This window comes from Dermacentor silvarum, chromosome 11 (genome assembly GCF_013339745.2).
Source record: "Dermacentor silvarum isolate Dsil-2018 chromosome 11, BIME_Dsil_1.4, whole genome shotgun sequence".
NCBI classification, from domain to species: domain Eukaryota; kingdom Metazoa; phylum Arthropoda; class Arachnida; order Ixodida; family Ixodidae; genus Dermacentor; species Dermacentor silvarum.
Window position 1 is genome coordinate 38,873,792 of NC_051164.1, and position 13,645 is coordinate 38,887,436.

Genomic DNA, 13,645 nt, shown 5'->3' on the forward strand with positions numbered 1-13,645 from the left:
AATAAACTTTATTTGTCCAATGGTTCTGGTTGTTGGTGCCCGGGGCTAGGCATAGTTCATAGCAACATAGTTCTTTGTTTTTCATCAAGTTCATATATGATATGCTTGTTTGTCCACGTAAATTTGCAGGAAACCCTTGTAGTGCTAGACAAGCATAGCCAAGGCAGTGATCACAAAAGTTGAGCCACTTAACGTATTAAAATATAATTGGAAAGACAAATGCACTGAGAGCCTAAAATTTTTGGCGTTCCGTTTTCTTTTTCACATCTCTTTTACCAATGTTCCAAATTTTGCAACATCTGCTTAAGCTAAAAGTATTTATCTATGAACCTTGGACAGTTGAAAGTCTAAATTTAATTATTTAGCCTGACTAATTTTTAGGGGTATTGAATATTCGAATACTTCGAATATTACATTTTTAATATTCATATTGGATTTGAAAAGTAGATATTTGCAAATGGTTCAAATATTCGGTTGGATATGAATATCAATTGAATATAATGCTGGCTTTGCGGGAGCAAACATGGTTCTTAGCATTTGTTTCAATCTAATCTAAGAATATTGGGGTGGTCTGCTAAATTGTGATTTCATGCTGCTCACGAAATTTTGCCTGTAAAGCATACTTAGCCACTAAACGTCCAAACTTTGCAAAAAAGCCAGCCTTTCAGTAGCAAGAGGCACAGCAAGGGTGCTGTGCCTGTGCCTTTTTTTTTTTTTTTTTGAGCCCCCCCTCCCAATCGCTTATTCCTTGACAGCAAGTGCGATGAGTGACCGCTAGCACAGGGTTGAAGGCCTCCTAGTTTACGGCATTTGATGCGGTACAATAAGGCACAGGCTGGTGAGAACAGCTAGTGGTAATAACTAAATTTTCCAAGTTAACATGAGCCAAAAACACAATGTTTTAGTATAACGGCTACTAGTCTAGTTCTTTAACATTGACAATGTAATTGCAATGTTTCAACATAACAAATGAATTCAACTTGCTAATAAATACATGTACATGTCATTATTCGATATTCAAAGCTAAGTATTCGTATTCGATTTGTACTCGAAAATTTTGATATTCACGCAGCCCTACTAATTATGCAATAAAGCACAGCAGAATATTCATGACCACCTGAGATTCATTAACGCGTCATACGGTTGCCGTATGACGCACCGTATGACGTGTTTCTCAGCGTTTGCATGCACCAGCACGCCATGAATTTCGGAAGCCATGCGCAACTTTTGCTAGATGGAGCCCAGTGCTCCATCTGCAAATTTCTGCAAATTTGGCATTTGGGATGAGCGAAAGAGGAGTCGCGCTTCAGTATAGGCCTCATACATGACTTGTTTCGAGGGTGGCAATACGTTGTGTCGCTATGTGTATGATTCAACGCTAACACATCACCGTCGACAGTAATCGTGAGATGGGTTCTGCTGCAATTTTATTTGCATTTGCCTTGTTTTTTGCAGTCTGTATCTCTGGCCTCTGCGCAACAAACATTAGTTGAAAGTCAACACACGTGTCGTATGTTCCCTTAATCTTAGTCCCGTTTTCGCGCGGTTTGCAATAGTGTGTCGTCGTCCCAAGAAGCCCGGCTAGCCACCATTTTGAAGCGTAGCAGATGCTTTCACATCTGCATAGTTTTCCTACTTTTTGGACTGAGCACACGCACCACTTCTTTCTCATCGCGATGCAGGCTCCAAGCTGCAGCCAGACTTCTTCATTCCGGACGATGTCCTCGCCGAGTTTGACCAGGAGCAGGTGTCGTCGCTGGGCATCGGCAGCAGTGCTGCGCCACCTCTTTCAGCATCGGCTGCTCCTTCCGGTAGCCCCGCTGCCGATGGTGTCGACGGCATCGTGCAGAAGATTAGCCAGAAGCTGAGCCCTGAACTCGTCACTCAGACAGGAGGACTGTTCCTCTTCCAAGTCAAAGGTTAGTTAGCCTGTTGCTCATCTCGTGGGATGGCTGTAAACCCCGGAGGACGCTTAAGCTTTGCTGTGGAACGCGATAGCATTCAAAGATACCTGACTGCTTCTTAAGCTTCCTGGCAACTGCAGCTTGTGTAACCGTAATGTTTACCAAAAAACGCTGGTGGCAAACGCTCTGCACGAAGGCGAGCGTTCTGGTAGAAATGTGGCCTCTTCCGTGGGCCAATCCCGGAGGTTGTGCAGAGCCACGCCGAAAAAAATTGCATAATTTTCAGGTTTCTGTTATTGTTTCGCACTTTTAATATTTCAGTCTGAGAAGATTTAACATAAAAGGCATGCGCTGTCTGTGTTTTCTTTCACGACATTTGTTTGCGGGCTGTCATTCTCCAAATTCCAAGGAGTAACTTTGTCAAGAATGTAAGACAAGGTATGAGCAACTAAAGTGATAGAATGATGTGGCGATATAACCCGCATATACCCCATGTAATATAGCAAGGCATGGCATATACATATACCTAAATATATTCAATGTATACCCGCTACCACGAATCAATGATGCTATCGATAGCCTACAAGGAGCTGAATTCTTTTCATCTCTAGATTTACGCTCCGCCTATTGGCAAGTGCTAATGGCTGACGCCGATAGACCGAAGACAGCCTTTGTCACACGCGACGGCTTATACGAATTTAACGTCATGCCGTTTGGACTTTGTAATGCGCCAGCAACTTTTGAACGCATGATGGACACAGTTCTGCGCGGCTTGAAGTGGCACACGTGTTTATGTTACCTAGACGACGTTGTTGTTTTTGCCCCCGACTTCACCACGCACCTTCAACGCCTCCGGCATGTTTTGACATGCCTAACAAACGCTGGCCTACAACTGAACCTAAAGAAGTGCCGATTTGCAGCGCGGCAGCTCACGATGCTGGGTTACGTCGTCTCGAAGGATGGAATCCTCCCCAATCCAGCCAAACTTCGTGCTGTCGCCGAATTCCCAAAACCGATGTCCATCAAAGAACTGCGCAGTTTCGTAGGCTTGTGTTCCTACTTCAGGCGCTTTATTCGTAATTTCGCCGCCAACATATCGCCCCTGACGAAGCTCCTTGGAAGCAACGGACCCCTCCATTCGTGGTCATCCGAGTGCAACGAAACGTTTGCAAAGCTCCGTCGTTTGCTGATGTCTCCTCCCATTTTGTGCCACTACGACCCAACCTATTGAGGTACACACGGATGCCAGCGGTGTTGGCCTCAGCGCTGTCCTAGCGCAACACAAACAAGGGTTTCCTGAATATGTTGTGGCATATGCAAGCTGTATGCTTACTGAGACTGAGACCAATTACACCGTCACAGAAAAAGAATGCCTGGCGATCATCTGGGTGCTTGCTAAGTTCCGGCCCTATTTGTATGGTCGCCAATTTGATGTCGTCACGGACCACCCTGCATTATGCTGGTTGTCGTCATTGAAGGATTCCTCAAGCCGTCTCACCCGCTGGGCACTTGCAGGATTACGATATCCGTTTCACCCGCTGGGCGCTTGCATGATTACGATATCCACGTACTGTACCGCAATGGACGCCAGCATGCTGACGCTGACGTCCTCTCATGTTCTCCCTTGCCTGATGACAATGCATGCTGCTCACTATCCCAGCTTGATGTTTGTTCCATAGACATTGAGACCATCGCTTCCAAGTAGCGCAAGGACTCCTGGATTGCCTCCATCATAGACTTCCTTGCTGATCCGTTATCGCAGCCAACCACTCGTGCGTTGCACCATCAAGCTTGCCATTTCGTCATTCGTGACGACCTGCTTCACCGACGTAATTATACCTCTGACGGCCGCCAGTGCTTATTAGTAGTACCTCGAAGCCTCCGTTCTGAAATCTGCGCTTCGTTCCACTCTGATCCACAGTGTGCACACTCGGGACTTTTCAAAACCTACGAGCGCCTTCGACAACACTACTACTGGCGAGGAATATACAGCTACGTTCAAAAGTTCGTTCGCTCATGCCCCGACTGCCAGCGCCGGAAATCTTCACCCCAGCTCTCGCCAGCTGGTCTGCAGCCTCTACCCTGCCCTAACCGACCGTTCAGCCATGTTGGAATCGATCTGTATAGACTTCCTTTGACATCAGCTGGTAACCGCTGGGCCATTGTTGCAGTCGATCACCTCACACAATACGCCGAAACGGACGCCCTTCCGGCAGCTACAGCGCGCGAAGTTGCCACATTCCTGCTTCGCCGATTCATTCTGCGGCATGGTCCACCTCAAGAACTGCTCAGCGATCGCGTCTTCCTGTGGGAAGTAGTTGAAGCCATTCTCAAAGAGTGCCACGTTGTTCATCGCACAACTACGACGTACCACCCTCTAACGAATGGCCTCACGGAACGCTTCCGTACACTCGGTGATATGCTTTCAATGTACGTCGCCTCCGACCACACAAACTGGGACGCCATCCTACCCTTCGTAATCTACGCATATAGCACCGCTACGCAGACCACCACTGGGTTTTCACCCTATTTCTTGCTGTATGGTCGGCACCCTTCGCACACCATCAACACAATTCTGCCGTACCGCTTGGATGCATCCAAGTTCGTGCCTAATCTGCCACGGTCAGTCATGCAGAAGAGTGCCACGACCTCGCTCGGGCCTTTACTACCGAAGATTCAGAGCACCAGAGGAGCACTCGCGGTGACGCCACTTTCACGGTCACCTTCGATCCGGGAGCGCTCGTGTGGCTCTCTGTCTCTTTCACTGCGCCTGGCCTCTCATCAAAACTGGTTCCAAAGTATGAAGGCCCTTATCGTGTCATCGAACGCGCATCTCCTGCGAACTATGTAATATAGCCAGTAGAGCCATCTTCAGACATGCGCTGCCGTAGACGAGACATTGTCCATGTCGACCGTCTAAAGCCTTACTACGACCCGCTCATCGTGACGAACTGTTAGGTCGCCAGACGGCTCCCTTATCGCTCCCAGGGGTGATTGTAGCGAAGAAGAGAGACGCTAGTGGGTTCAGTGCTACTGGATCAAAATGCTAGTGGCTCGAGCGCTCTTGATTGGCAACGGCTCTCGTGCTTGGAAGCTGTTACTGCGCTGACAGTTGACGTTGCGCTGCTCCAAGCTCTGCCATATAAACACCTTTAGAACGGGATTACTTTCTCTAACGGACAATGCTGGCGACGTCGACACTGGATGTTCTGTGACATGGGGCCCTTAACACTGTTGCTTTAAAATGGGTGCGGCAATAAATTGCTGTCTCCTTTGGCCAGACACCTGTTCTGTGCAAGCACAAGGTCATGATTTCAGCAGTGCATCCTGATACTTTGAGCTCATTGTCATCACTTCCATCATCTTGCACAATCACTCTAATACAGGATGGGGCCTTTTCAAGTGCTCTTCAGTTTCTTGTTTCCAACTCTACATGCACCCAGCTTATATATCTGTGAATTTTCTCATTTCATCATTCCGTCTGATTTTGTGCTGCCCTAAAAGGGCTTTCATCAGGTTTTGGCATTGCAAACAAACATTTGTGGTGCATAGATCTTGCTGTGATGATTGTATCTTCCAAATACTGCACCAATGCAGGTGTGCAGGGCTCCAGTTCACTTTGCACATAGCGACGAGGGCCGGGTTATCAAAGGCTTGCAGTGCTCGACTGGCATGTACATGAAATGCTGATAAGCTTAGTGATTGCCAACAGCATGAGAAGCGGTAGCACTTTGTAACGATACATTTCATGTTACATTTTTATTAAGGCAGAAAAAAACGCCCAAATTCAGTGTAGACCGCTTATAACGTAAGTCGCCGGAGTCGCAAATATCCGCACTATAAGCAGTACCGCACTATAACCAAAGCAACAATTTTCAAGGCCCGCACATATGCAAAACATGTGCACCAAGCCGCCACGCGTATGCGGCTAGAACGTTTGCATTCAATTTACAGTCGAATCTCGTTAATTCGAAATAATTCACGTGGCGGCGCCTCCGACCGGCATTGCTCCGGCACCGCCTTCGAGTTAAAAGCTTAGGAGAGACCCCTCAATGTCGCGCGCGAACAAAACAAAAAAAAGAAAAAGAAAAACGCGGCGGAAATTCACCCTCTCTCAAATGGCAAGGTCGCCGATTCTGCGTTGCGCCGGAAAATGCGTGTACGTGCCAAAGTCTCAGCCACGCTACCGTAGCCATGCGTAAAAAATGGCAGTGAACCCTTCTTTCTCCTTTATGCTTCCTCTACTTTCTAGTCACGTGTTGACCTTGCACGCTGCGGCTACAGCGCAGAGGGAAGCAGCGGCGCTGTCCCAGGCTGCCAAACGAAACTGCACCACACCGGCAACCGCCCGCTTCCCGATAACGACAGAAAACGAAACTTCGTGTAGCTGGCGCCGGGCCGGCTGGAGCGGCGGCGCGCGCGCACGGTGACAGTCGAAAGTGAGGGAGCTACGAAGGAGGGCGAGGGGAGCCACCGAAGCAGCGGAGTTGCCGAGGCAAAATCCGCCTCCCTCACATTCCACGGTCTCCGCGTGCTGCCGGCGCCGCCCGCTCTCTGAAGTTTCGTTTACTGCCGTTATCATGAAGCGAACGTTGGCCGGCATTGGCAGTTTTGTGGCCCTCGCTCGCTATGCACGCCGTGGTATTTCACGACTTGCACTCAAGATTCTGGTTTCAGCCTCACTGGCTGTTCGTTCGCACCACGTGCCCTTCTCCTCCACTTCGTCTCTCTTTCTTCCTCGAGCACTCCTTGGGGCGCCTGTTTGAGGGGAGCGTTCGCCGTCTCCGCTGACTTCCGTACTCCCAGGCAGCCGCACTGTAACCCGTATTTCGTTTCCCGCAACTGCACTATAAGCGATACGTGTATACATGGAGTGCTATGGGAAAATTAACGGGAGTCTGAAAAGACCGCACTATATCCGGTCCTGCACTATAAGCGGTTACGTTGTAAGTGGTCTATACTGTATGCTGTTGATTAACTTGCTCTATAAATTAGCTTCGCCACAATACAGCCGTGTTATGCAGTGAGGCATAATAAGCTGGGAAAGGTGCCATTGTTAAGGGGCATAGCATGTGTGCCTTAATTTACACCCGTGGATGCACCGTCTCCAGTCATAGTACAAGCACCGAGATGTCTAATAAGTTTACTGGCAGGCCTTCAGAGTTTAGATAGACCCCCGCTTTTTTGTTGGCTTTAAACGTATCCTCACCTTCTCAAAATTTTTTTTTCTTTTTTAAAATTTTACTATCTCCCTTTTCGCTCGCTTTCCCAAAATATGGATGTTTTTCTCCGCTTCTTTGAGCGCGAGGCGAGCGCACGCTTATACTTAAGGAACGCGTACTAGGCCCCTTTAACAGTCGCATATACGAGACCCTCATGGCGGGCGAAATAAGGCCTAATTCGCCACACCAACGTCAGAAACAACTCTGAATGGCTGCCAGTGTCTTTATTAGGCTTCTAAGTGCTCGTACTGTGACCAGAGACGGCGTGTGTGCTTGAATAATTAGGAAGCACATTGTATGTCCTGTGACAGTGGCCCTTTCTATTCTTGGTATGTTTCACCGCAATAAATTTCATATGCTTCCCCGCATAACACAGCTGTAATGCAGTAAAGCTGACCAGTCAAGTTCGAATTATCCGGCGAAGGCCAATTTTGAGATTGTAATAACGGAAGTTTGGGCCCATATGAGCAGCCGGAACCTTCGGTCGGTATTGAGTTAACCGAAAATTGAAATTAGCCAGAGTCGAATTAACGAAAGTGTACTGTATTTGTCACGCTGAATGCCCAATCATGGTGATAATGACAACATGCTTCATCATTGGCTCAGATGAAGCTGAGGAAGAGAATGAAATAAATTCAGAGCCCTTCCACTACTGTGAAGATGGAAACCAGCAAAGCTGTGACTATGGTGGGCCTGCTGTAGTGAATATTGCTATAGTGAATTTATATGTTATTATTATTGATTATATTGAGCGTCTTCGGCATGTTCGTCAAAGAGCAAGGAAACCGTCGTCTTGTTTTCGCCCAACGCGATGGCCAAGTAGTGCGTTTGCTGCACCAAGTCCGCCCCATCATCATAGACTAGTGTATGAGCCACAGCTTTCATAGCCGCGGCATACTGCACGGCAGGGTCAGGATCCTGCGAGGATATCTCCCGCTCCTGCTCTCGGCGGCTCATACCCACATATCCGTGTTGGATATCAGCCACACATGATTTCTTTCTTACCTTCTTTCTTTCTTTGTTGTCCCTGGCTCATACCCTGTATATCCAATGCAGGTATGCGCCACACGTGGTTTTATTATCGTTAATCATGACATAACTGACGAGCATGTGATGTTATTGTTGTCATGACCTGTCAGTCATGTTAGTCATCCGTTTTGACACCTGTGCTAAGGCACAACTGGTGGAAAATCAGTGGCGCACATGGTGCCAAAATTGTTGTACATGCCGGTCGGTCTACGGTTGCGATCTGCGCATGCACTTGTGCTCGGCACAGCTTCCAATGGCACGAGCACAAACTGAGGGGTGCCAACGAGCCAGCTGCGAAAAATGACGACGCTCGAGCCAGTGCTGATGATGATAGTTTTTTTCTACATGCGGACACGATCCTGGGGAACCTAGCCCTTAACAGCCTCGCTGTAGAAAGAAATCTATCACCCTAAAGGGCAGTGCCAGCAAATGGAAAGCTCCTGACGGCACATCACGGCTGTAGTTAGATAGCGCAGCATGTGCTGAAGCATCTTCCCTCCACATACCACAAGCCAACTGTTTACTGTTCACATTTCATTCCAGCTGGTATCTAGCATACCACTAATGTGCAGTTTGCTGCATGTTAGTCGAACATGCAGGAGCGTGCTGTGTGCACAGAGTGTAGAAGATTGCTTTGGCCAGCAGTGTTGGTAAAATGCGGTGTGAGGTGGCAGTGATAAGAGAGCATGTGTGGCCACTGACTTAGTAGTGCAGCCAGCTTAGAGCTTTTTTCAGGTTGCCGACAGCTCATGGGAGTTTTTAACTGCTGCATCGAATGATTTACTTGCAGCGTCAGGCACTGCTAGATTTTGGCAGAATGTTCGTTGGAAGTATTGTGTTTTGGAAAGGTCCCAAAGCGGTACTTGTTCCAAGCAAGTTTATACTGACATGTTCCTGAAGGAGATGAAGTTAGCAACACCAAGGTCCCTGAAAAAAAAAAATCACCATGATTTAAAAACAATGTGCTTGTCAATCATTGCATTTCCATGTTTGCTGCGTCTGTAGGTAACTCTTCATAGATGAAGTGCATATGTGATCCTCAGAAGGTGCATAGTCAAGGCAAGGCTTGGGGGAAAATGTGCCGTTGACAGGCTGATAAACTGTTTACTCCTATCTGCACAGGTGGCGATGACTTCTTCGTGGATCTCCGAACGGGACAGGGCAGCGTAGGCAAAGGCCAGCCGTCAGAAGGCAACTCGCCCGACGTCGTCTTCACCATGGACACTGACAGCCTGGTCAAGATGTTTGCGGGCAGCCTAAAGCCAACAGCGGCCTTCATGAGTGGCAAGATGAAAATCAAGGGGGACATGGGAAAGGCCATGAAGCTCGAAAAGCTGATGGGCAGCCTCAGGGCCAAGCTCTAGTAGACCAAGCATGTTCCTTTTCTGTTTGGCACCAGTATTGTCACGTTCACCACCTTTGATCCATGCGGAGAAAGAATGACCGAAGCTAGACACCGACAGTGCCACCCATCTCTGGAAGGTCACAGGAGAAGTAGATCTTTCAGCCAACTCGGCACGGAGACTGTGCTAAACATTTGCTGGATCAAATGTTGAATGTGCTCTCACGTTTGCGAGACTCCTGCACATTTGCATGCACGCCGACCTTTGGGAGACGTGGTGAGAAGACGTAATTACGTGAAATGGTGTGAGCTACATTCTGAATGTACGGGGGCGGGAGCTTTCTGATCAACTTATTTTGTGCCGAGGGTGTACTTCACCAGGGAAGTGGATGACATAGAAGCTTTATATAACAGTGAGCTCAGTGAATATTGTGCTTTACCAATGAGATTTGTTTTCGTTTTCCGGTTTGGGTTCTTCAGATATTTCAACGATCCTGCAAGTGGTTATATCCCAGTTGTTGCTTGGTATGGTGCAATGTTGTTGAATGAAATAGTAGTTGATTTGCATGGCTGAGCAACTGTCGGTAACAAATTATGTTGCATGTTACTTATAAACGATGGCTTTGCTCAATAGACTGGACATTCCATCTGCACTGCACTGGTGGAATTCAATGCATTAATTCTAGTGCTCTCTATCGAAAGATAAATCACAATTGAAAAATAAATTGCTTTATTCAAGGCCTGCATTTTCAGTTGCTTGTTTCATGTAGTTGTTGAACTTTTTTCATAGCATCTTCATTATTTTTTACTGGAGGATATCGGATTACTTTACATATAAGACTTTATGGTGGTTTTCTACTCTTGCAGCTGTGCAGCTTGTACTATGCATGCTATGCAAATGTTAGTTGTTTTTGGCACTGAAGCTGGTAGAGTCGAACGTGGATATACCGAATCTGAAGGCGATCACAAAAAGTTCGATATATAGGTAATTCAATATATAAAATAAAGCTCTTATACAGAAATTTTCAAGGGGATGTTACAACTGTCTCATACACACAATAATTCGTTACATGTGGGTTCAGTATATCCGGGTACGACTGTAGTGTACATGATACACTCATGTGCCTTACTGGAGTTGTTGATATGCCTTCAGAACTGCTCGGCTGTGCAACAAGAATTATTCCATGGTTTGCATAACATCTTGTTAATGATTGCTAACAATGTTTGATAAATTTGGATATCTTGCAGTAATAATGAAACATGCACAATATACTAGTGAACATTGAAAGTTGTCAAGGCATGGCCACACTAGCAGATAAATATGCACATATAGTTGCTTGCATCAAAAGGCACCAGTGGAGGTACGGCCACTGGCCATCTGCTGATCCACTGTGATAGTCATTTGATAAGATTTGCAATTAATGCACGCTCTCCACTGCGACCAGCGATGATTCCAGGCAGAGTTGAGAGAGAGCAACATTCTTGTGTGCCAATTGCCCATGTGAGCAAAGAAACTGCTTTCCATTGGCCTCACTGTCTAGCTATCTGCAGCCTGTTGCCAACCATGCTCCTGAGAGCCATTTGTCTATGTGGAGGAGAACATGCGCCTCTTGTCAGCCTCTATGGTATGTGCCACGATCATGTGCTGCACATATTTTCTCACAAATGTGGCTATACCTTCACAGGTTGTGTGTGCTGAGTTCTGTAGCTTGCAGTGGCAGTTTTATTCACATGTGTAATGCATGCCAACAAAAAACACCATTAGCTGGTGCACGTGGTTCTTCAAGGAATAAATCAATCGTGTGTGAAAGACATAGAGTAGTGACTGCCACTGTCGGTGCTCGCTTATTTTTTTCGTAGTATTACCTTTGCTACTGTTGTTGCTGGGTTTATTGTAGCTTGTACGCTGTAGCGATTTCTTTAAGTGCTTGTTTTTTTGCATGTAATAATTATATTGTTTGTAAACTCCAACTCCTTAAAAATGACGATTCTTGATATGTTACAGCACCCTTAAATGATGTCCAACTCCACTCGATAGTGGTGTGAGCTCAGGATGGATATTGGTTTGTTTGAATGCATTTTTCTATGTACGTTTGGTATACAGTCTATGTAATGCTTGCATTTGTGGTATGCATGCAATTTCAGGTGATGATTACTTAATATATACCTTGTTAACTATGTTTCTGCCGTACTTGCTTAGCCTTAAGTGCACATTAAAGAACCTCATACGGTCAAGATGAACTTGAAGCCTTCCAACGAGGCATCTCTCACAGTCAACATGTAGTCTTAGCACACTACATGGTATCGTTTATAAGTATCGCTACGGCGATTTATATTCCTTCTTCCTGCTCATTCGTCAGTGAGCAAAAGACATGCTCTAATTAGGCGATCCTTCAAATTTCAAATTAAGACCACCACTGCGTTAAACAGGACTCGCAGGTTCTGCGCATAGAAGAGTAAAGTAATGCTAATGATAGCAAGGAGTGGTACAGACTGGTTCATTATTTCAAGGCACATTTTAATGGATGTTTGCATAAAACTGCTTCCCTTGAGATTATTGTAGCTCTGCTCGAGAGCTAGTGATATTGTCAACGTGCATCAATGAAGAAAGAGGCAAATGTCTTGCACAACCGTGCACTTCTATTGTGCGCTCGAAGAACAGCTGTTTATCATGAGCATCTTTTGCAAACACTTTTATGATGGGCACATCATGCTACCTGCTAAATATAGTGGCCAAATGCTTTTGTACTTTAGTTGTACTTTAGTACTTGTACTTTAGTACACAGAGGAAGACGGACTACATTTCAGGGATAATCCTCAGACTTGGGCTGAAACTGTGCATTGGCAAGTCTTGCTCGCATTTACTAAGCAGCTGTGTTGGCATCGGCTGTGCTCGCATTGCATAGATATTACAGCTAAAGCTGCCTTTGGGAACCTCGAAAGCACTGAACTACTTGGCTACCAAAGATTTCAGGCAGCCTAAGCTGAGCACAAAAAAAATATATATATTTTATGCAGCCTTTATTTGGGAGCAGGTAAAAAGTACTAATCGCTCTCCTGATGTAGAACAATGGTGTAATAAACCTGGGTTGTACATATGTCATATATTCTTGTTTTCTCACATGTGTGGTACACCTACACGAGGTCTGTCAGAGATGTAATGAGACTGCATTTGTTAATAACACACGGGGCAGTGTTAACAAATGCACTTTATTGAGGTAATTCCCTTGGAAAGGCACACACCATTGCAGACATGTCTGCTTGTAGCAAGACTGTTCCCACAGCTGACCAAGAGTGCCAGCCACTTGTTCCAGTGGCAGATGCAGAACACCTGTTGCATCAAATTCGTCTGCTCTGGAAAAACCACCAAAGTAGGGCGGAACTTCATTATCCTGGTAGCTCCAGAACCATATTAGCACCTGCGCTCCCTCGACTCCCTGCTTGGAGGGAGCTCTTGTTTCATTGGTGCATTTGATGGTATTGCTTTTTGTCACCCTGTACTAAAAAAAAAAAAGAAATACTGGTTGACGGAGTTCATTACCGATTTCACTTGTGCCATTGGAATTAGGCGATAGTCACGGAGAATGTTGGAGAGCTGAATGTTCCACAGGGATGTCAGTTCAGAACCAGATGGTAGTTCTAGTGACATGCTCAGTGGCTTGAAATTTTATATAAAGACTAGTAAGTGACCATTGCGGCTCTTGTGACATACTCTGTCAAATTTCTGAACTAAAAAGACATGGCCCCATTGGATTTGTGAGGATCATTCAGTCGGATGGAGATCACTTTCCCAACGTCACGATGGGATGGAGCTGGAAATGCATATAATATGGCGAACGGCTCACAATCTAGTGCTTATATTAGCACAAGATTGTGAGCCGTTCGCCATATTGTCTTGAGGTGGGCGGATATCACTTTTTTCGAATACGAATGGTAAGTATCGAATAGTTAGATGCAGATGCATATATTTACAGAATAATTATTTAGGCATAACTAGGTACCACACTTGTACTGATTAGAGACAAGAAAGACAGCCAACTATCACGGATTAAATCAATTTTAAACGCAATACAGTTAAACCTCAATACAATGAAATTATCAATATAATGTAGTACTTAACTTTTCATTACCTCTTGTTCAAAGAACAA

General features: G+C 46.0%; 1 protein-coding gene across 1 annotated transcript in view; it reads left to right on the top strand.

Annotated features, from left to right (window-relative positions):
• Window positions 1-12,600, top strand: part of LOC119433383 (hydroxysteroid dehydrogenase-like protein 2) — a 34,889-nt gene extending 22,289 nt beyond the window's left edge. The window contains exons 7-8 of the mRNA XM_037700558.2: window positions 1,683-1,919; window positions 9,278-12,600. Of these exons, the coding sequence (XP_037556486.1) occupies window positions 1,683-1,919; window positions 9,278-9,519 (479 nt within the window). The 3' untranslated portion in view covers window positions 9,520-12,600. The remainder of the gene's footprint in view (window positions 1-1,682; window positions 1,920-9,277) is intronic.
• Window positions 12,601-13,645: the final 1,045 nt, after the last annotated feature.